At 36.7% G+C, this 22,706-nt stretch overlaps 1 protein-coding gene across 2 annotated transcripts in view; it reads right to left on the reverse strand.

The window, feature by feature from the left end:
* CAMKMT (calmodulin-lysine N-methyltransferase) overlaps positions 1-22,706 on the reverse strand; it is a 397,264-nt gene that overhangs the window by 346,012 nt on the left and 28,546 nt on the right. For both annotated transcript variants that reach the window (XM_060026700.1, XM_060026701.1), the window contains exon 3: positions 20,585-20,649. In XM_060026700.1, the coding sequence (XP_059882683.1) occupies positions 20,585-20,649 (65 nt within the window). The remainder of the gene's footprint in view (positions 1-20,584; positions 20,650-22,706) is intronic.

The following is a 22,706-nucleotide window of genomic DNA, read 5'->3' on the forward strand; positions in this document are numbered from 1 at the left end:
TACTCAATATTACCTACTTCTATCCTTCTGTTCTGTGTTGCACAATGTTTAGCCTCTGCTTCTTTAAAAAACAAAAACAAAAAAACTGCTTACAGCCTTAAAGTGAGTCTGGCTGGCACAAAAAGTAGAATGAACTAGATGCCAACAACTCATTGGGTCTTAATTCAATGGATGGACAATATGCCCTAGAGAAGCTGTATTCCGTCCAAACCTTCAAGCACATCCAAGCAATATTCCTGAGTATTTTAGGTTATACCAAACAATTGTACTCTTTTCTCTCTCTTAATCGTTCCCTTCTCTCTCCCTTCCACTCCCACACCCCAATCCAAACCACTTTTCTCAGTAGACGTTAACTTCTACGACATTTAGAAAGTGCCTGCTGACCCATCTTAACATATCCAGATTAGTTACATGACCAATCAGATGACAGAGAAGGCCAGATTTCATAGGTACAGTCACTGATTCAACAAATGGTTATTGCAGTTCCACTAGGTATCAAGAACTGTTTTAGACCAAGGATGCAGTACAGAGAAGGCCTCTGCTCTCAGGAGCTTCCATTCAGTAGTGGGACCCAAGTATTAAACAAAGAAATAAGAAGGTAATCACAGGTAACAGTGAATGCTATAAATAAAATAAACAACATAAAGGGATACAGATTTTGAAAGGGTAGGTACTTTAGATAGGGTAGTTAGAGATGGCCTCTCTCAGAAGGTGACAACTGAGTCCATGTAATGGAGCCACCCACACAAAGAACTGAGAAAAGACACAGAGGACAGAAACTGAAAATTCTCGAGGAGGTGTAGTGTGTTTGACAAATAAAAGACACTCTTCTACACGACCACAATTCAATCATCAAAATCAAAAAGCAAACACTGATACATTACCATCTAATCCACAAACCCCATTCAAATTTCTCTGATCATCCCTATAATGTCCTTTGTAGGTCCAGAATCCAGTTCATGACCCCACGTTAACATTTAGTTATCACTCCTCATTTGTCTCCTTCAATCTAGAACAGATCTTCCGTCTTTCCCTATCTTCCATGATCTTAACATTTTTTGAAGAGTACAGTCCAGTTACTTTGTAGAATGTCCCCATTGGGTTTGTCTGATTTCCCTCATGACTTGACACTTTCAGCAGGAATATCACAGAAGCAATGCTGTGCTCTCTCAGTGCTTCATATTTGGAGGATTTGCCCCATTAGTGATGATGTTAATTTTTACTACCTGGTTACAGTGGTATCTGCTGGGTTTTCCTATTGTGAAGTTAATTATAAGCATGTTGTATGTATCAATTAATTAGTAATCAGTATTTTATGGAGAGATATTTTGAGATTAATACATATCCTATTCCTCATCAAATTTTCACTTATTTGTTTTAGCACCCATTGATAATTCATGTCTCAATCAGTTATTACTATGATAATTACCAAAGGTAATTTTGTAATTCTATCATTCCTTCTAGATCAGTGGTTCTCAATTGAGAATAGGGGGATGTGATTTTTGCCTCCTAGGGGACATTTGGCAATGTCTGGAGACATTTTTGTTTTTCACAACTGGAGGTTGGAGGTAGGGAGGGATGCTAATATCTAGTAGGTAGAGGGAAAGGATGATGCTAAACATCCTGCAATGTAAGAATAGTTCCTTCCTTCCCCCCACCCTCAAAGAATTATCTTGCCCAAAATGGCATTAGTGCCAGGGTTCTAGATTTTTATACTGCCTGTTCTAGATTTACTAAATGACATTCTGATATAGGTAGAATTTTCTATTCTCCCTCATTTTTATATTTATGAATACTAGTATAAATTCATGGAGTCCTATTTTACACAAAGGGTTACAATCTGTTTTTATCATTTATTTTGATACTCAATTATCTCAGACTTGTTCAATTATCTTCAAACCAGGTCCTGTGTTCTTTGGGCATGTGTTATTCATGTTTTGAGTACTTCCTTACCTTATGACATAAAATGCCCAGCCCTGGGGTCAGCCATTTCTTCAAAGAGCCCTAGTTCTTTTTAGCAGAGAATATTTAGAAACCAAGAGCTGAGTGCAAGTGGGCTCACCGCTATCAGACCCAGACAGAGCTAGGAAATACACACACACACACACACACACACACACACCTCTCTATCTATCCAGCAAAGCAATAAGTTCATTCTGATACTCCCAATTCTAATTCAATACCACACGGTTTGTTTTATCCTTCAGCCTTTCCATATTTATAATTCCCTTTGTGGATACTGAGAAACTTAGCTCTCATATCCTCAAATGTGTTTATTTATTTGCTCAATCTCTCCACCTCTTGATATGTAACCAGATTCTCAGCTGCAAAGCAGAAAACTCAACCTCAAATGTACACACCTGCTAACCGCCACCCCCCCACCCACGACCCCCGCCATCGCTGCCCATATTGAGCATAAACCTTGACTCCAAAAAAGGGCAAGAGAGAAGAGGAAGGAAAGAAGGTTAGTTAGAAAGTTTGGCCCTGAACTTGCCACTTACACCTCTACTCCTACTGCCAGTTGAAAGCTTGGCCCCAAAGTAGGGAAAGGAGAAAAATGAGCCAGATTCTATTTTAAGTGCAATGTATCCTATATAAGAGAAAGTATTCCCTATATCTGGTACACAGGAAAGAATTTTATGCTTCTCTAAATGAAAAATATTAAAGCTGGTCTTTAATAATTTTTATATGTACACATAGTTTACATATAATATATAATATAAATGATTTATAATTTATGATAAAAATAGTGTTGAGTGTTGTGAAACAGACAATTAACTGGAAAAATTCAAAATTTGTTCAGATTTTTAAAAAATCATAATGTAAAATCAGTGTGTTTCAGTTTAGTAGATAGAAATTATATAGCATAGGTACAAAATTATAATTTAACACAAAAAAGCATTTAAAATGATTCTCCCTGGAAATTTTACCATTAAAACAAGATAAATCAAAACACTATGCTAAAGACACACACACACACACACACACACACACACACACACACACACAGACATTGATGCAATAGTAAAGAAAAAACTCAATGGTGACAATTCTAAAATAAAACATGTAGGTTGAGGCTATCCATAAGTATTTGAATGCTTTACTTCTTATAATAAATGAAACTATAATTCCAAACTCACCATTTACTAGAGCACAATGTAAACAACTGATGGCATATGTTTCCCTTAAAAATATATATATATTTTTTTTTGTAAAGACAAGTAAATTTAATCCTTGAAAGGCCAGATGACAAAAGGTGTTTGGCTAGGAACTTTCAGAGCAATGTTGTAATTAAAAGCGGGAAATATATTAGAGGCATACTAAGACAGAGCAAAATGCCCAACGGTCAAGTGAAACTTAAATTCTATTACCTGCTTAGTATCCTTCCAAAACATTTCTTTTTGCCTAAGTTAGCCAGAGTCAGTTTCTGTTGCTTGCAATCAAAGAACCCTAACTATGTACCCTAGTTCTAAGCTAAACTGGCCTCTTGAAAATGGGACATCTTTATTTATGAAATAGATTAGTTCAATCACCGTAACAAAAATATTCGAGTTTTAGGCACAGATTTTTAGGAACTACTGAATTAATGCAGAGGTGGCCAAAGTGTTCTAATTGTCACCAGGCAATTTCTGTTGGAAGATTGGCAATAGGGTCAGAGTTCAATATATACTCACTCCATAGACATGAGTATCAACAATTCATTTATTTTTCTTTCTGAAGGCAAACTATGATATAATTCATCATTTGCTTTCCTATATGCACATCACTTTCCACTTCTGTTTAAAACTGTAAAAAGAGTTTTTATTATCATGGATGAACTGACACTCATTTTGAAAAGATTCTAATTTTACATTTATTTTAAAAATCTTTACTACATTTCCTCCCTTCAAAGTAATACATACTTAAAATCAATCAAACAATATAAAATTAATACAGAAAAGGTTAATTTTTCCCCCACCCCAGTCCTCAGGTCCCACTTTGCAGAAATAACCAATAACGATAATTTGGCGTATATGTTTCTCAGCTTTGGCATATTCACACAGTTTCTTTTTATAAAAATAAAATTGCATTACACACACTATACAACTTACTTAACAATACATCTCGACATCCCTCCAGAATACAGCATATAACTCAATTCATTCTTTTTAATTGCTGCATAATAATCCATTGTACAGATACACCATAATCTATCCAACAATTCTATTAAATAGGAATAGATTCAACAGACTGTTTCCAAGGTATTTTCCTTTCCAACCCAAATAATACTGTAATTAACATCCCTGCACATGTGTCCTTATATACTGGAGCACTGATACCAAAAAGTAGGATTGCTAGGTGAAAAGGAATGAAAAATGACACTTTTTTTTTTACACCTTGTATGGGAAAGTTTTAATATACCCAAAAATAAAAGAATAGAAAATAATTAATTCCCATTTATCCATCATTCAGCTTTAACAATTGGCAAATTTAACATTCCCCTTTTCCCCTTATCCATGAAATTTAAACAAATCCCACCTATCTCCATGAACGGCTCTAATAAAAGTTTATCAAAACCCTTTCTGAAACACTAAATATTAAACACCAGCACTTGTATTCTTTTTAATATTGTACATAACTTTTTTAAAAAGTCACCCATTTTTATTTGCTCCCTGTACTGAGCTCGTTGCAATGAAGAAACAGCAGAATCAAAGCATCTAAGACAGTAGAAAGAGACTGAGAAAGATCATCCTAAAAGCATAAAAAGACCTTGAAAAGGAACAATATCAGACAGGCATAGAGGTATATTAAGTGACAGAGGCAATAAAGAGAAAGAAAGGAGTAACATTAAGTAGATTTTTAAAAGCTAGCATTAGCTGGTAGGAAAAGTACTCAAGAGATTGCTGGTGGTCCAAGTGGGAAATTTAAGCAAAGAAATAGCAATTCATGAGGAATAGGACATACTACTTGAATGTATTTTGGAACTAGCTGCTTAAAATACATTGCACTGATCAGAAGGCTAGGTGAATGGCCACTTAGTGCTCTCCCAGAAAAAGTTATTTAGAAGGAAAAATGTCACCAATGTGTAACAGAATAACATTTATTTCTTTTAAAATATAAGTAATATTCCTACTAAAGTAGAACAATATAGAATGCCTGTATATGCACACAGATATGCAAAAGGGACACTAGACATAAATGTATTTCTCAAAAAAAAAGCACATAATGAAATTTTAAGAGCACTAAGGATATGGATTATTTAAAGGAATCCTAAAGTAAATTATTTTTCACAGTGAACAATTTATAAAATAATCATATCCTAATTTATTTAAAATGTGTTTTCCTTTTTGGGGGGGCTTCCCTGGTGGTGCAGTGATTAAGAATCTGCCTGCCAAAGCAGGGGACACAGGTTCAATCCCCATTCCAGAAAGATCCCATGTGCCATGGAGCAACTAAGCCCATGCGCCACAACTACTGGGCCTGCGCTCTAGAGCCTGTGAGCCACAACTACTGAGCCCATGTGCCACAACTACTGAAGCCCACGAGCCTAGAGCCTGTGCTCCACAACAAGAGAAGCCTGCGCACCGCAACGAAGAGTAGCCCCCGCTCACAACTAGAGAAAGCCTGCGTGCAGCAACCATGACCCAACACAGCCAAAGATAAATTTAAAAAATTTTTTAAAAATGTGTGTCCCTTTTTTAAAATATTAAGTTCACTAATCCACAAAGCACTTATTGACTATTCACTTTATGCCAGGCACTGTAGATACAAACATTATTCCTGTCTCTAGGAGTTTACAGTCCAGTGAGTAATTTAGACACAATTATAATACAATGTGATGTTTTAATGTCTTTTCTTTTTTTTAAGTCTACAGGTAAACATAAGAAGGACCAATGAAGTGTAGCTTAGGAGAGTCAGAAAAGAATTTATAGAGGAGGTGACATTTGAGTTGAATCTTGAAGGCTAAAGAGAGATTCAGAAATGAGGAAGAAAATAATTCCTAAAACATGTGCAAAGCCTTGGTGATTCATCTCCATATATTTAAACTGGAAATATTTTTCTAGTGTACATCTGACGAGAACCATATATGGTCTACTTAAATGAAGTTTTAAAAATTTTATTAAGTTTTTTTTTTTTTTTTTTTTGCGATACGCGGGCCTCTCACTGTTGTGGCCTCTCCCGTTGCGGAGCACAGGCTCCGGACGCGCAGGCTCAGCGGCCATGGCTCACAGGCCCAGCCGCTCCGCGGCATGTGGGATCTTCCCGGACCGGGGCACGAACCCGTGTACCCTGCATCGCCAGGCGGACTCTCAACCACTGCGCCACCAGGGAAGCCCCTATTAAGTTATTTTTAAGTTGTTAGAATTTATGTGAGATTGATGTATGTGTGTGTGTATACATATTGTATGTATATATACATACACACATATGTGTGTTAAAATGGTAATTAAAGATGTTAGAGTGAATATACATACTAGCTTCCACTCCCTTTCTAAAATAAAAGTAAGTAGACGTGAAAATAAAACGAGGGTTCATAAAGGCACAAGAAGATGACAGCAAAAAACTGAATCCTAAATTGGCAGTGGGGGAAGACATTTACATCTCTGTGAATGGAGGTGAGAATGGGCTAAATACAGAAGGATTTGTTGAAAGTATATTTAGAAAGCAGTTAGATCTTGAAATCTTATCTCCTTCTCCAAACAGCTGGGCAACTAACCCTCCTCCACTCTGTCCTCCCATCTAGTCTCCAAAGAGCAAAATCCTAGGGGCTCTGGACTATAGGGCATTAGCACAGATGAGGGAGGGCAGTGAAAGATAAAGTAAAATATTTTTTTAAAGAGAAAGTGAGCAAATGAATGTTGAGACTCTTCTTCCTACCCAACCCAAAATGCTAGCAGCTAAGATATACACACTCCCAAGGCAGCAGACTCAAAGAGTTTTCTCTGGGAAATGGACCAGCTCAAGAGAAACACCCAAACATATGGACATCCAAGGTTCCCCAAGGAGCAGCCCAGCCAGATCATCCCACAGCAAAATCCACAATCAACAAGCTAGGATATCCTCATAGCATCCAATCAGTTTTACAGTACACAGCTCTTAAAGATCACCAGATATTTGATGAAGGCCTCTATTACAAAAGAAATATCCCTGAGAGTACAGAAAAAGTAAAAAATATGCAAAACAGAAGATGAAAAGAGAGAGAACCTGTCCAGGATGTCCAACATTTGAAAAATGGAAGTTCCAGAGACAACAAGGAAAACAGAAGGGAGGCAACCATTAAAGAAATAATTCAAGAAAACTTCCCAGAATTGAAAAACGTCACTTTCTACACTGAGTGCCCACCAAATGTCCAAAACAATGTTTGAAAATTAAGCCACACCAAGATACCATATTGTAAAACTTAGAATAGTGAAAATAAGAAAAGATTCTGTCAAATTCCAGAGAGAACTAAGTTTCGTAAAAAAGATAAAGAATTAGGGGCTTCCCTGGTGGCGCAGTGGTTGAGAGTCCACCTGCCGATGCAGGGGACACGGCTTCGTGCCCCGGTCTGGGAAGATCCCAAATGACGCAGAGCGGCTGGGCCCGTGAGCCATGGCCGCTTAGCCTGCGCGTCCAGAGCCTGTGCTCCGCAACAGGAGAGGCCACAACAGGGAGAGGCCCACGTACCGCAAAAAAAAAAAAAGATAACGAATTAGAATAGCACTGGAATTCTCAAATGAAACACTAGAAGCTGCAAAGCACTGCTGTAAAATTTTGAAGAAGAAACTATTTCAAATTCTATTATTTTATTTCCTGCCAAAGTATCAAAAGAACTCAAAAATTATTTCCCCTTACTGTCTCAGGGACCTACAGGAGTTTATCATCACCCAAAATGATGGAGTAAACAAAGAGAAAGCCATGGTATTTGGGAAATCCAACAAAAAAGAGAAATGATAAGAATCCCCAGGATGACAGTGAAGGGAGATTTCAAGATGAAAGGTTTGCAGCAGGCATAAAGATCGAACTGGAACAAGTCAGAAGGCATCAGAAAAGACTTCAAATTGATGGTCTATAAGATAGAGAATTTTAACTGAAAATATTTTAAGCCTTAAAAATATACAAATGAAATCATGTCCTGAGATGATATGTCCATGCCATTAAATTCATATTTAATGTAGTTAAAATCAAGCCGTTTTCTTGCCAATATTCTAAAATTTACCAGGGTGAATTCTTCATTAATGAAACAATGTAGCTATTTTAAATTATTTTTAAAAGATGTTTGCTGATGAGACTTAAGACATAGTTCACAGAGACCATTCATGTACCTAGATCCATCAGTGAGATATTTATCTAGATTTTAATACAGTAGTTTCTTCAACATGTGTAGAAAGAATGTTTTATTACTTTGTAGTAGGTCAAGGTTGAAAAATCATTTGAGAATTGAAAATGCAGGACAGCACATAATAGGCACTTAATAAACACTTGTTGAGACTGCTCTTTCTTTTCCAATCTATAAAGAAGAGGCAAAGATAAAGTTAACTATATATTTTTTATATACACACATATACATATACATGCACATACACATACATACACCCACAAATATTTAAAATTTCTCCTATAGCTCTACACTAGTTTTCAATTTCATTTTTCAAGATATTTTATAATTTTAAACTGAAGTGATTAAGTTTCAAAAATATGTTTTCTTAAAGGTATTGGCTATTGAAAAATATTTAAAATAATATCTTAAAATATTTTCTATTAAATATAACAATATAAATGTTAGTTAATAGTTATTGACATTCTTAGTATGGGAAAAAAATTTCCCCAAAATGAATGACTAATCTGTTGAATTAAAAAAGGCTGATCTGGGCTTCCCAGGTGGCGCAGTGGTTGAGAGTCCGTCTGCCGATGCAGGGGACACGGGTTCGTGCCCTGCTCCGGGAAGATCTCACATGCCGCGCAGCGGCTGGGTCCGTGAGCCATGGCTGCTGAGCCTGCGCGTCCGGAGCCTGTGCTCCGCAACGGGAGAGGCCACAACAGTGATAGGCCCGCGTACCGCAAAAAAAAAAAAATAAAATAAAAAATAAATAAATAAATAAAAAAGGCTGATCTCCAAAAGAATTTACAAGTATTTTATTTAATTAGCTTTAATAAAATGACTAATCAGAATTGACTCTTCTTAAATATATAACTAAATGATCTGAAAATGTACAAAGATAAACCTGCCATAAGTGCCTCCAAATACACAGTATGTATCAGAGGTTGCAAATTTAAATATCCGTGGGTGGGTCGCGAGGGCGCAAAGTGGAGAATCTGCTCAGCTCCAGATAATGATTACCACGTAAGATCAGGCTCAGACCACTAGATCATTATTTTTCTCAAAGAGAAAGTGGAAATCTAGGTTGTTATGTGAATCTTCCTATTTTCAAATCTTGGCAGTAATTCAATTTTTTTTCAATTATTGCATTAGCTTAATCAAAACTTGTTATGTGTTCTAATTTCAGTTTTAGTTTATGGGCTTGTAGTATACGTCCTCAAAAACTGAGGCCTAGATTTACCTCTCTGTTATGTATATTGAATACAAATACACTTATGGAGAATGAATGATTCATTTGAGTGTGACTAAGGATTCAAATGAATCAATACGTATTGAATACCACTTGAGCCAGACCTTGTGCAAAGTACTATGGCAGAATTAAGAGGTGTGACTAGATATAAATAATTGATGTAAGCTTCCAATATATCTCTCTTTCTTGGGCTTCTAAAAATTGGAATATAATTTATCATCCAAACCAGGACATTTGGGGAGTGAAAGGAGGCACTGTTAATAATTATGCTAAGAATGATAGGTATAAACTGGGATCATGCCAGACAAACTTGACTGTATAGTCATCCTAACTAAAAGAAACTGATCTGCTTCAGTCTCTTGCCCCTGACTACCCCAGGCTCACAGCCTCCAAGGAGGATCCTACCTTGACAGACTAGTTCCTCAGTACTATGATGGAGAATCAGAAGGAAAGTGGGGAAAAGGGAAGACAAGAATTATCTTATGATGGATACAAGAGAATTGTTTTCTGAAGTTTTTTGTTTGTTTTGTATGTAAAAGTGCAGAATCAGCATCAATATGGAACAACAGAGGATGGGAGAAAGAAAAAAAGAAAAGAAAAATGGCTAAAGACTGTGTTGCTTTCAAGTCATTTAATCAAGAGAGGTAAAATATCCAAGTTATTTAAAAATACATTTGTTGCATGGACTTTAGAATAACACCCCTTGAGATTGAACCAGAGAGGCTATTGTGCCTGCAATCTGGGGGGTTATATTTTATTTGGGGGAGAAAAAGATTAACAAATAGTTAATACAATATGATACAAAAGTCAGTGCTAAATTGTAGAATACAAACTACAAATCTGTAGGACTTAAGAGAGAAAGATCAAAGGAGGCAATATGAATCAATCTCCCCCTTCTAATTATTCTAATTTCTCCTTTAAAGGTATGCAGGGGACAAGTACAAGCAGAGAAGTCATGGTTTACATAAATACATGCCACTTCTCAATTGTTCATAACATCAGTCCAACGAATCCCCACTAAATTCCAATTAAGTTGTCAAATATTAAAATAAAACCAAAGTCCAGGATTCATCAAAATATTATTTGTCATTCTTTGACTATCATACAATTAAAAATGATACTTAAGTTTTAAGTCTAGGTTCCACCACATCTTTTAGTCAGAAACTAAGGGAGTCCAGAGAAATGGCAAAGACACAAAAGTCTGGCCTCCAACCACCTGGATAGGCAAAGGCTTCAAACAAACCATGAATTTGCCACCAGAAGCAAAAATTCTACCTGATCCAGAACAAGCAGATTGTGAGCATGTGGGGCATCTCCAATACACACAATACGTCCACATTTTCCAACTCATATACACAGACAGAATGATAGGAAACTTTTCCTCACTCCTTCCATGAACTGTCCCCACCTTCCCAGGATATAACACAAACACTTAGATTCAAGGCTGGGAGTGGAGGGTGAAGGGTGAGAGAGGAGAACATAAAAAAGATGAGATACACATACACAAATACTAAATTCATTCAGTCATCAAATATTTTGTTCACATCAAGCATTCATGCGTCGGGCAACACATACAGGCCATACAAATGTCCAAATATCCACTATTCTCCGTGGAAAGGTTGTCCAAATCCACACTACTTTCCTAAAGACAGAAATATTCATTTAGTTGAGCCTTTTGTGTGACTTGTGTTTACATAAGCAATTTGTAAATATCACTATAACCATAAGCTTGAGAAACACATTGAATACCTTAGAGAACGGGCTATGTAAAAACACAAATCAGTATTACTATTCTATTATTCTGCAAAAAGCAGCACTTCTCAAAAAAGAAAAGAAAATCTGAAATAAAATAAAACCCACATTTGGTTTTAGACTATTAAAAGAAAATGCATTCTTTCGCCCCATCCTCACTCCTGAAATCCCCACGCCATTAGATTGTCAACTACCTTTCAGAAACCCTAGAGAGCCCATTTTCCAGTGACCTTTAATTAGTCCCTTCTGAGACACAATCCACTGGATAGAATGCTTTTCCATTTGCCAAAGTTATTTTCTAGCACTCCAAGTTACCACTTTTAGTTTCATTTCTCCCATGAACTTTTAAAATTCATTTCTTGCCATTTTGGAGATATGCTACCTTTAAGAAATAGAATAGGCAAACACTCTTCTGTGGTCACTTACTAAATATTAATTTTTAAGCAAGTTATCTTTATCTGAGTATCAGTTTCCTCACCACTTGCAAAATTGTTAAGAAGATTAAATGGGAATAGTATTCACAAAGTTCCTAATATTGTAAGGGATGCAAAAGAAATGGTAGCTATTTAAAAGAAGGTAAAGAAGTACTACTTAGTATTTGCTGGGGGGGACGCAGGCTTGCTTGGCATATCTTCTGCTAAAACTTGGAGGCACTTAAATTAGGAACATCCCTTCAAATATATAAAGGATGGAAAAACTAGCAGGTTTATGACAAAGACATGAACTACCTTCCAGTATTAATACCTTGGTTAAGCATTAATACATGTTATGAATCTAGAAAGGATTATAGGGTTTACTTCAGTCTTTCCTCATGATAGCAGCACCTTCTTTTATCAAAGAGAATCACTACAACTCCACATTTTTTTTATTTCAAATAAAAATTTTTAAAGTGAATTAAAAAGAGACATCTTCTAAATGTTCCTTCTGTGGTAAATAGTAAAAGCAAATGCATGTGACTCTGTTTATGGCTTAGGGGCATGCTTACCCAATATTGTGTCAAAAGAGAAAACTGCCTGACAACTTGCAACTAGGAAGTCAGACAGTTGGAGATACATATCTGGGAAAACTACCATCTAGAGACCTAACCTACCCTCTAGAAATCATTTCTAACCTATCCTCTAGAAGTCTTTCTAATAAAGACTACACACACATTGTGATTCTCAAGAGGGCCTAAGAGCCAAATCCAGAGCCAGTGCTGCATACTGACATCAGCTCCCCACTCTCACTGGGGCCTCATAGTCTCAAGGCTGCAGACAATTACCATATTATATGGTTAGCATACCATGCTAACCATATAATGCACTGAACCTTAAAATTTATTTTTCAACAGAGCACTTACAAATTATCTCTGTTCAAGCTCAAAATTCTTCCATTGAGTTTTTAACCTTATACTCCCATGACCTAATATGGGGCTAGAATGATTTGATCTTTGAATTCTTTTAAGTGTATTGGGAGATTAGCACATTAACATCCAACAATGCTGGGAGCTCCTTGGACAAAAGTGCTGTTTAATAAAATACTTTAGGGCTTCCCTGGTGGCGCAGTGGTTGAGAATCTGCCTGCTAAAGCAGGGGACACAGGTTCGAGCCCTGGTCCGGGAGGATCCCACATGCTGCAGAGCAACTAGGCCCATGAGCCACAACTACTGAGCCTGTGCGTCTGGAGCCTGTGCTCCGCAACAAGAGAGGCCGCGATAGTGAGAGGCCCGCGTACCGCGATGAAGAGTGGCCCCCGCTTGGCACAACTAGAGAAAGCCCTCGCACAGAAACGAAGACCCAATGCAGCAAAAATAAATTAATTAATTAATAAACTCCTACCCCCAACATCTTCTTTAAAAAAAACTAAAATACTTTACATTTTTTATCAGTAGTAAAATGAATTGCTCCTTTTTTCCACAGTACTGTCCTATGCAATTTGAGTTTTATCACAGTTTTCAGTAAAAAAAAAATTAATACTCAATTTGTAAATTAAAGAATATCTACTTTTTTCAAAATAAAAACAACATTACCTAATACAAGCCATAAGGAAACAAATACTAAAAAGCATAAAGAAGAAAGTGATAATCATGCATAACTCCAATACCCTAACAAACACTATGAATATATAGACATAGTACTATGCATACACATACCTACTTAATGAGTGTATATATATTACAGAAATCGAATCATATTCCCTGCAGTAATATTTTAACCTAATATGTCTTAGAGATCTTGAACAGCTACAAAATATTCCATCTCATGAATTATCCATAATTAGCCAGTCACCTAAAATTAAAGATTTATGTTTTTTTCCAGTTATTCACTGTGCTATAATGAATTCCTTTACATTCCACCTTTGCATATTGGTTTCACTACTTCTTAGAAAAAGAATTATTAGTCAAATGAAATGGGTACTTAACATTGTGAAAGATATTGCCAGATTGCCTCTGGAAAAGTAGAATCAATTTACCCTCCCACCAACAGTGGATGCGAAGGCCCATTTCCCTACAATTCGCTGAACATGGCTTATCTTCTCTCACCTTTACCAATTTGATAACAAAAATTCTATCTCACTGGTTTAATTGCACTTCGTTACTTCTTTACTAGTAAAATAATCATTTGATATGTTTATAGAGTATTGGTATTACTTTTGTGAAATACCTTTTTCTAATTTTCAACTATGCTTTGTCTTTTTCTTATAGATCTACAGCCTGTTTTTGCTATTTCTTCGTGGGAGCTCTTCACACAATAAAGAGAATACATCTCTGCATATATTTCATAAATAATAATTACCAGTTTGTCATTTGTCTTTCAACTTTTTTGATACTTTTTGAATAAAGTGACTTTAAATCTTTATTTAGTCAATCTATTCATCTTTAAATTCAAGGGATTTGCGTCACACGTAGAAGGGCCTTCCTTATTTCAACATCTTAAAATTATTCATCTGAAAAATCTGTGAGTGTTAGAATTTTTTAATTAAATATTTAATCTATCTTAAATTTATTTTGGTATTTATATAGTATAAAGGAGAGATTTGGTTTATCTTTTTCTAAATTCCTAACCAATACTATTTATTGAAAAATCTATCCTTTCCACTCTTACTGAAATTCCATCTTCATCATGTGACAAATCACATATATTTTTGTCTTTCTGAACCTTCTTTTCTAAAACACTGATTTATATATGTATTTCTGCAGTAATACTATACTTTTAATAATGTAGCTTTGCACTGTGTTTTCATGTACAAAATATTAAAACAGGATGGCACACACCAAAAATATTTCCTGTCTTGTGCTATTTTCCAATATCAAAGATATTGAGAAGGTCTAAGAACAAATGAGACATGATATCAATACTAACAATAAAAACTAATACAAATATTATCTACAGTTTACATACTATTTTCACACTACCTAATATGATGTTTACTACACTACAAGGTAGTTACTGTTACTTTTTTTTTTTTTGGCTGCATTAGGTCTTCATTGCCGTGCGTGGGCTTTCTCTAACTGTGGCGAGTTGGGGCTGCTCTTGGTTGCGGTGCGCAGGCTTCTCATTGTGGTGGCTTCTCTTGTTGTGGAGTTCGGGTTCTAGGTACGCGGGCTTCAGTAGTTGTGGCATGCAGGCTCAGTAGTCGTGGCTCGCAGGCTCTAGAGTGCAGGCTCAGTAGTTGTGGCGCATGGGCTTAGTTGCTCCGCGGCATGTGGGATCTTCCCGGACCAGGGCTCAAACCCGTGTCCCCTGCACTGGCAGGCGGATTCTTAACCGCTGTGCCACCAGGCAAGCCCCTAGTTACTGTTTCTTATTCAATTATAAGGAGTTAAAATTTGTTCAAAGACTTGCCTATGATCACACAGCAAGTAACTGGAAGAGCTAAAACCTGAACTTCATATTCCATGAACCTTCCATGACCCCACTAAGTTAAAAATAGAGCAATTACCCATAAAAGCCCAAATTTCTCATTTTTTAATCAAACTATCTTACCAAGTATGTGTGTGTATATATACACACACATCTCGTAAATGCATTATACGCCTATAACACGTAAAACACAATATGCCTTTATTTGAATGAGGAAAAACTTTAAATCCAGTCTGACACTCCTGAAGCTTAAATAATTCCACCAATATTATAGATCGTAACTACATTAACACAGTAACAATGAAACAGAAAAACTAAAACTCTGGACTATATTTCCTAAGAGATAGTCACCTTCGGTCTCCCAAATATAGGTAGAAAATGAAAATATTTTGTATTTCAACAAGAACATTCCCTTAAGGAATTACTAACCCAAAAGAGATCAGTTTTGGATACATCACAAAACAGGTCCCACTCTATGAGACCCTTAGGAAGGATCCACAAGCAGGAGACTGTAGCAGTGTGAGTTAAAAGTCCAGGTCAGCCCCAGGATTCATTGGGGAGAAAACAATCACCATTGTCACATGTAAGAGTATATAAGGGAAAGGGTCTACAAATTTCTCTAGGACCATGAGACACCAACCAACACAGGGTCCTGTCATGTAGCCCAGCTAGGAGAAAAAAAAAAAAATTTCAAAGAATGGCAGAAGGTGTATTACCAATACATTTCCCAAATTTTAGTGGCAGTGTTGTGTTAGCCAGGACTCCTGAATCACACTAGGTTACTGCAATGAAATATAACAACTATTGGCTTCCTAAGCCTTTAATGGCTTATACACATTATATTGTATATATTGTATACAATAAATTGTATGAGAAGTATTAATCATATGTTCATGCTGTCAAGGACGACGTGCTAAAAGTCCAAGTGAAGCAATTATATCCCAAGCGCTGATGAGATTTCACACGTAGCAAATAGTTGTATTATATACTATGACAGTAAATTTGGATCAACTAAGTGCTGAAGAGAATCACATTTTTCAAAAATTCATTTCAGTAGAGGAAAGAGATGACTTGGAGAAAGAGAAAATGGTTTCAGAAGAGATACAGCATGATGGGGTTTCTTTGGAGGTCAGGGACTGGCTGGAAAGGAGACTCTGCCCACAGAGAAAACAGAAGCAAGAGATCTGCTGCGTGCTTGCAGAGTACTCTCTTGTGACCCAAGCTGGCATGTTACGTGAAACACAGAAGCAGCCAGCACCTCGTCTGAAGTGAAGGATGCATCCTATACTTTTCCCTAGGTTGCTTGATTGCATCTCTTTCCAGGCATGATGAATCAATAGCAGACACAACCTCTCCACAGAGTAGCTTTGATAGTTAAAAAGGAAGTACGTTCTCAAGTACTAGAACCCAAAGATGGAATATGCATACCTAACCCTAGTTAGAGGTAAGCAAAAAAGAAGCTTGACTTTCAAAATAATTTGTTTTCCACAGCAGCAAATATAAACATGTAAAAATAAGATTGGGGTCATATCCTATAGAGCAATGAATCATTATGGAGAAATGACTGTGTGGAGATTCATTTTAATTTCTTCCTACAACATTCAAAGGAATTCAAATACTGAAAGGATATCTCAAAAACATAAAACATTTTGCAAGCCACACATGTAAAAATAACAGAGGTAAACATAAAGAATATTTTCTTTTCTAACATATCAGGAAATAAGAAATTATCTAGAGGTTTCATTAATTTTCCAAAATTAAAGATTTTTTCCATATCTTTCCGGTGAGAGCATAAACAAACTCGGACTAAGACTGATTGTCTCATCTTTGAAAATTTACAATGAATAAAAGCATTACTTGTTTTTGAAGTTAACTTAAAATTGAGATTAATAGTTCCACTAAACATGAATATATTTTGTATATATTCACATATGTGTATTTTGTATAAACATGTATGGGGGGTTGTAACTATAAAGTATTTTAATTAAGTTATTTTTTCTATTATCAGGAAGTTATGTAAACCTGTAAACTAACTCCTGAAGTAAATGAATAATTCCTGGGACTTCCCTGGTGGCACAGTGGTTAAGAATCCACCTAGCAATGCAGGGGACAAGGGTTCAATCCCTGGTCCTGGAAGATCCCACGTGCCGTGGAACAACTAAGCATGTGCGCCACAACTACTGAGCCTGCGCTCTAAAGCCCACGAGCCACAACTACTGAGCCCGTGTGCCACAACTACTGAAGCCCACGTGCCTAGAGCCCATGCTCTGCAACGAGAGAAGCCATTGCAATGAGAAGTCCGCGCGCCGCAACGAAGAGTAGCCCCCTCTCGCTGCAACTAGAGAAAGCCCGCGTGCAGCAACGAAGACCCAACACAGCCAATAACTAATTAATTAATTAATTAAAATAAATAACAATAAAAATAAATTGTCCTGTTTAAAGAAAAATGAAAAAAAATGAAGAAAAATATCAGTCAGGAAAATCTATTCTTTTGTATTAATGAATTGTTGAATATATTAAATACATAAGAAATAAATCAAATACAGATGTTTACACATACATATTTCTATGTTTACATGATGAAAGCTTAGGGTTACTATTCAAGGTATTTATTCCAGTTATATTGATCTGTTGAGACAGAATTGTGATTTTAGCGCCCTCTGCTGGGTTTTCCAGTCACAAACTCAATCTAATGTCACCATTAGGGTAAAATCAAACATTTGAGACATCAAATGAGAAATCACTTTTTCAATCCTTGATCACTTTAAGCCTTGGCAAAGATTATATAAACGTTATAATCAAGATTTACTTTATTGTAACAGGAATTTATCAATTTTACATTAAGTTGAAGTATCATTATACATTTTTAAAGAGTATAATATAAAAGTTACACTAAACAAAATGTTTTAAGAAGTCTTATTTTTATCACTTCTTACTTGGCAATACATTCAGGTTTTTAAGGCCACATTTATGTACTTCCCTGGTGGTGCAGTGGTTAAGAATCCGCCAGCCGGACTTCCCTGGTGGCACAGTGATTGAGAGTCCGCCTGCCGATGCAGGGGACACGGGTTCGTGCCCCGGTCCGGGAAGATCCCACATGCCGTGGAGCGGCTAGGCCCGTGAGCCACGGCCGCTGAGCCTGTGCATCCGGAGCCTGTTTTCCGCAACGGGAGAGGCCACAGCAGTGAGAGGCCCGCGTACCGCAAAAAAGAATAAAAAAAAAAGAATCCGCCTGCCAGTACAGGGGACACGGGTTCGATTCCCTGGTCCGGGAAGATCCCACATGCTCCGCAGCAACTAAGCCCGGGCACAAGAACTACTGGGCCTGCGCTCTAGAGCCCGCGTGCCACAACTACTGAAGCCCACACGCCTAGAGCCCGTGCTCCACAACAAGAGAAGCCACCACAATGAGAAGCCCGCACGCCACAATGAAGAGCAGCCCCTGCTCACCACAACTAGAGAAAGGCTGCGCAGCAACAATGACCCAGGGCAGCCAAAAATAAATAAATAAATAGATTTATTTTTTAAAAAAAGACCACATTTATGACAAGACATTTTAATAAATTACTATTTTTCTAATTTGATCTATTTTCCCACCTTGTTAGTTCAATCAAAATAGTTTATTTTAAAACATCAGAATTTTTTTTTTTTTTTTTTTTTTTGGTACGCGGGCCTTTCACTGTTGTGGCCTCTCCGGTTGCGGAGCACAGGCTCCGGACGCGCAGGCTCAGTGGCCATGGCTCACGGGCCCAGCCGCTCTGCGGCATGTGGGATCTTCCCGGACCGGGGCACAAACCCGTGTCCCCTGCATCGGCAGGCAGACTCTCAACCACTGCGCCACCAGGGAAGCCCCAGAATAATTTTTAAAAATACTTTCTTCATTATTAGAAAAAAAACTGCAAAGCTTTAGAGGTACTCACCACTGGTAATAATAAAGAGTTTCATTTACCGAGTATCAAGTATGAGGAATACAATATGTTATACACTTTCCATACATTATGTCCAGTTCTAAGAGATGAAAAAAAACTGAGGTTCAAAGAGATAATATAAATTGCTCAAGATTAATTTCAGAACCAAGATTCAAATGTAGGTGTCTCAATCCAAAGGCTCAAACCTTTCTACCAAACAATGGGCAGCAGTGGGGGAAAAAAAGCTTTTAACATACAATTTCTGCATTTGTCAATGCAACAACAACTTACGGTGGGGGGGGGGGGGTGTAACACATTATTCATACACAAAATAATAGCTTAGACCTTTAGGAAAATATTTTTATTTTACATAATGCTGCCAGTTAGTGGCCCTACTTCATACCAAGCCATTGGGAACAGTACTTGATTTTTACATTACCAAATCAAAAATCCACATTTAAGGTTCTAGAATTATGTTCCTAAATTGGGTATGCATAAGCCTGACTTAATGATATTTTACATTACCACAGAACTAAAGGAGAATGTGTCCTCAACCACCATTAGTATCCCTTACCCAGACCTTGCCCCAACCCCCAAGAAAAATACTGGGAAAGAATTCAGCAAGTGCCAACACAGAGAAACTAAAAGGTATACTTAACACTATCCGTGAAAAAGAAACCTACATTATTTTAAACATTTTAGGATAATTTTAGGATAGTTAGATTCCTTAGTGACAAAATACATAAATTTTTTTCCTCCACAATCAAAAGCTTGCCATCATGTGGGCATAAGAACAAAATCATTGCCTGAGTATTGCTGGACATTATTCTATGCAGATCAAAAATTAGAAAGCATTTGATAACGTAGTACTGTTAGCAGAATATGTTATTTTAGTTCAGACAATAAGTAGTTACAGTTGTGAAATTTCCTGAGAAGTATTTGAGTATAATTTTTACATTTAAAATGGTAATATTTCATTGATTATCCACTATCTTAAGAAAAATAGCCTATGCAACACATAAAGGAGTACACCGCTTCTATCATGGTATGCTGTTTAACACAGTGATATAAGGATATTTCTTGTTTGATTTCTTTCATTACGTGACATTATAATTAAATGATTTTCTCAGTGGAGAAATCTATTATGACTTAATCAGAGACTTAGATAAGAAATCAATATATCCTATAATATTATAATAATGCATAAAATAAAATCATTCTGGTATTAAAGTATATTAGCGGCAAAGAAAAATGTTCTGGGTTCACTCTTTAGTGAAAGAGAGAAGAAGCAAGAAGTAGAAACACACACACCCAAACACAGCAAAGAAGGGAGAGACAGCCCCTCTGTTGGACTGATTAACTGAAAAGGTCAAAATGAAAACAAGAAACAAAAGGGATAGTACTGGAGAATCCAGTGTTCCTCCTGACCTATGTTCTGTCATACACACACACACACACACACACACATCAATAAAATAAACACTGTGAAAAAAATTAAAAATTCACTTTAAAAACACTAAAAATATTTCTATACAGTGGGTATATAACTTACAAATATTTCCTGTATTGTCAAAGCTGGTAAGAACATCTTCAACATTCAAAGATCCACTATTATGCCTAGAAAGGAATAAAGCATTTTCTTTAATGATTCTGAAATATTAACATTTATTAATCTTCTAAAAAGCTGAGACTATATTGTGATACGCTCAATACTAATAACCCTTTCCATGTGGTGTTTTTAAAATATTTCTGCCCACTAGAGGGAGAAGGAAAAGAAATAACAGATGAGTCTTTGGGATATTTAATGTTATGACATTTCTTGATGATTAATCTACACTTTAAAGTACTAATAAATATTTTTATAGTTATTGTTTTAATTATATAAATGTGACATAAATTATTTACCTTTATAAAGACAACAAAACAAAACCCTACACTTTGAGACTCTCAAAATGAAAATAAACAATCAACTTTCATTACCACATTCCACAATACATAAGTTCCTTCTATTATGACCCAACAAATTCAGAACTTCAGTCACAAAGAACTAACAGACCTTCAGGTCTGCACATTCCATTTACAGGGAGTTCTAAATGTCAGGGGGCAAATGTTTTGTATCTTGCTCACTGATCTTAATTCTATTCCTCTTTTTTTCTTTTAATATATTTATTTATTTATTTATTTTTGGCTGCATTGGGTCTTCATTGCTGCACGCGGGCTTTCTCTAGTTGCGGCAAGCGGAGGCTACTCTTCATTGTGGTGTGCGGGCTTCTCATTGCAGAGGCTTTTATTGTTGCGAAGCACAGGCTCTAGGCGCATGGACTTCCATAGTTGTAGCACGCGGGCTCGGTAGTTGTGGCTCACAGGCTCTAGAGCACAGGCTCAGTAGTTCTGGCGCACAGGCTTAGTTGCTCTGCAGCATGTGAGATCTTCCCGGACCAGGGCTCAAACCCGTGTCCCCCGCATTGGCAGGCAGATTCTTAACCACTGTGCCACCAGGCAAGCCCCTAGTTACTGTTTCTTATTCAATTATAAGGAGTTAAAATTTGTTCAAAGACTTGCCTATGATCACACAGCAAGTAACTGGAAGAGCTAAAACCTGAACTTCATATTCCATGAACCTTCCATGACCCCATTAAGTTAAAAATAGAGCAATTACCCATAAAAGCCCAAATTTCTCATTTTTTAATCAAACTATCTTACCAAGTATGTGTGTGAATATATACACACATCTCGTAAATGCATTATACACCTATAACACATAAACACAGTATGCCTTTATTTGAATGAGGAAAAACTTTAAATCCAGTCTGACACTCCTGAAGCTTAAATAATTCCACCAATATTATAGATCGTAACTACATTAACACAGTAACAATGAAACAGAAAAACTAAAACTCTGGACTATATTTCCTAAGAGATAGTCACCTTCGGTCTCCCAAATATAGGTAGAAAATGAAAATATTTTGTATTTCAACAAGAACATTCCCTTAAGGAATTACTAACCCAAAAGAGATCAGTTTTGGATACATCACAAAACAGGTCCCACTCTATGAGACCCCTAGGAAGGATCCACAAGCAGGAGACTGTAGCAGTGTGAGTTAAAAGTCCAGGTCAGCCCCAGGATTCATTGGGGAGAAAACAATCACCATTGTCACATGTAAGAGTATATAAGGGAGAGGGTCTACAAATTTCTCTAGGACCATGAGACACCAACCACCACAGGGTCCTGTCATGTAGCCCAGCTAGGAGAAAAAAAAAAAAATTTATTTCGAAGAATGGCAGAAGGCGTATTACCAATACATTTCCCAAATTTTAGTGGCAGTGTTGTGTTAGCCAGGACTCCTGAATCACATTAGGTGTGACCTGAATCAGTAGGTCATAGAGTCTGAGTTACTTTTCCAGTGGTGATTACAAAAAGTTGGTGCTAACACATCTACAATCTTCTACATTCTCCCCTATATAACTTACAGCTGTAGTTCTTTCAGATGTTGTAATAGTTTATAATAACCATTAATAATTCACAATAAAATTTACTTCATCCATACTACTTTGTCATTAAAACTCATCACAAATGATATATACTATTATGGACTGAACTGTCTCCCCAAAATTCATATGTTGAAGCCCTAACCCCCAGTGCCTCAGAATGCGACTGAATTTGGACATAGGGC

This window comes from Delphinus delphis, chromosome 12 (genome assembly GCF_949987515.2).
Source record: "Delphinus delphis chromosome 12, mDelDel1.2, whole genome shotgun sequence".
Lineage (NCBI taxonomy): Eukaryota > Metazoa > Chordata > Mammalia > Artiodactyla > Delphinidae > Delphinus > Delphinus delphis.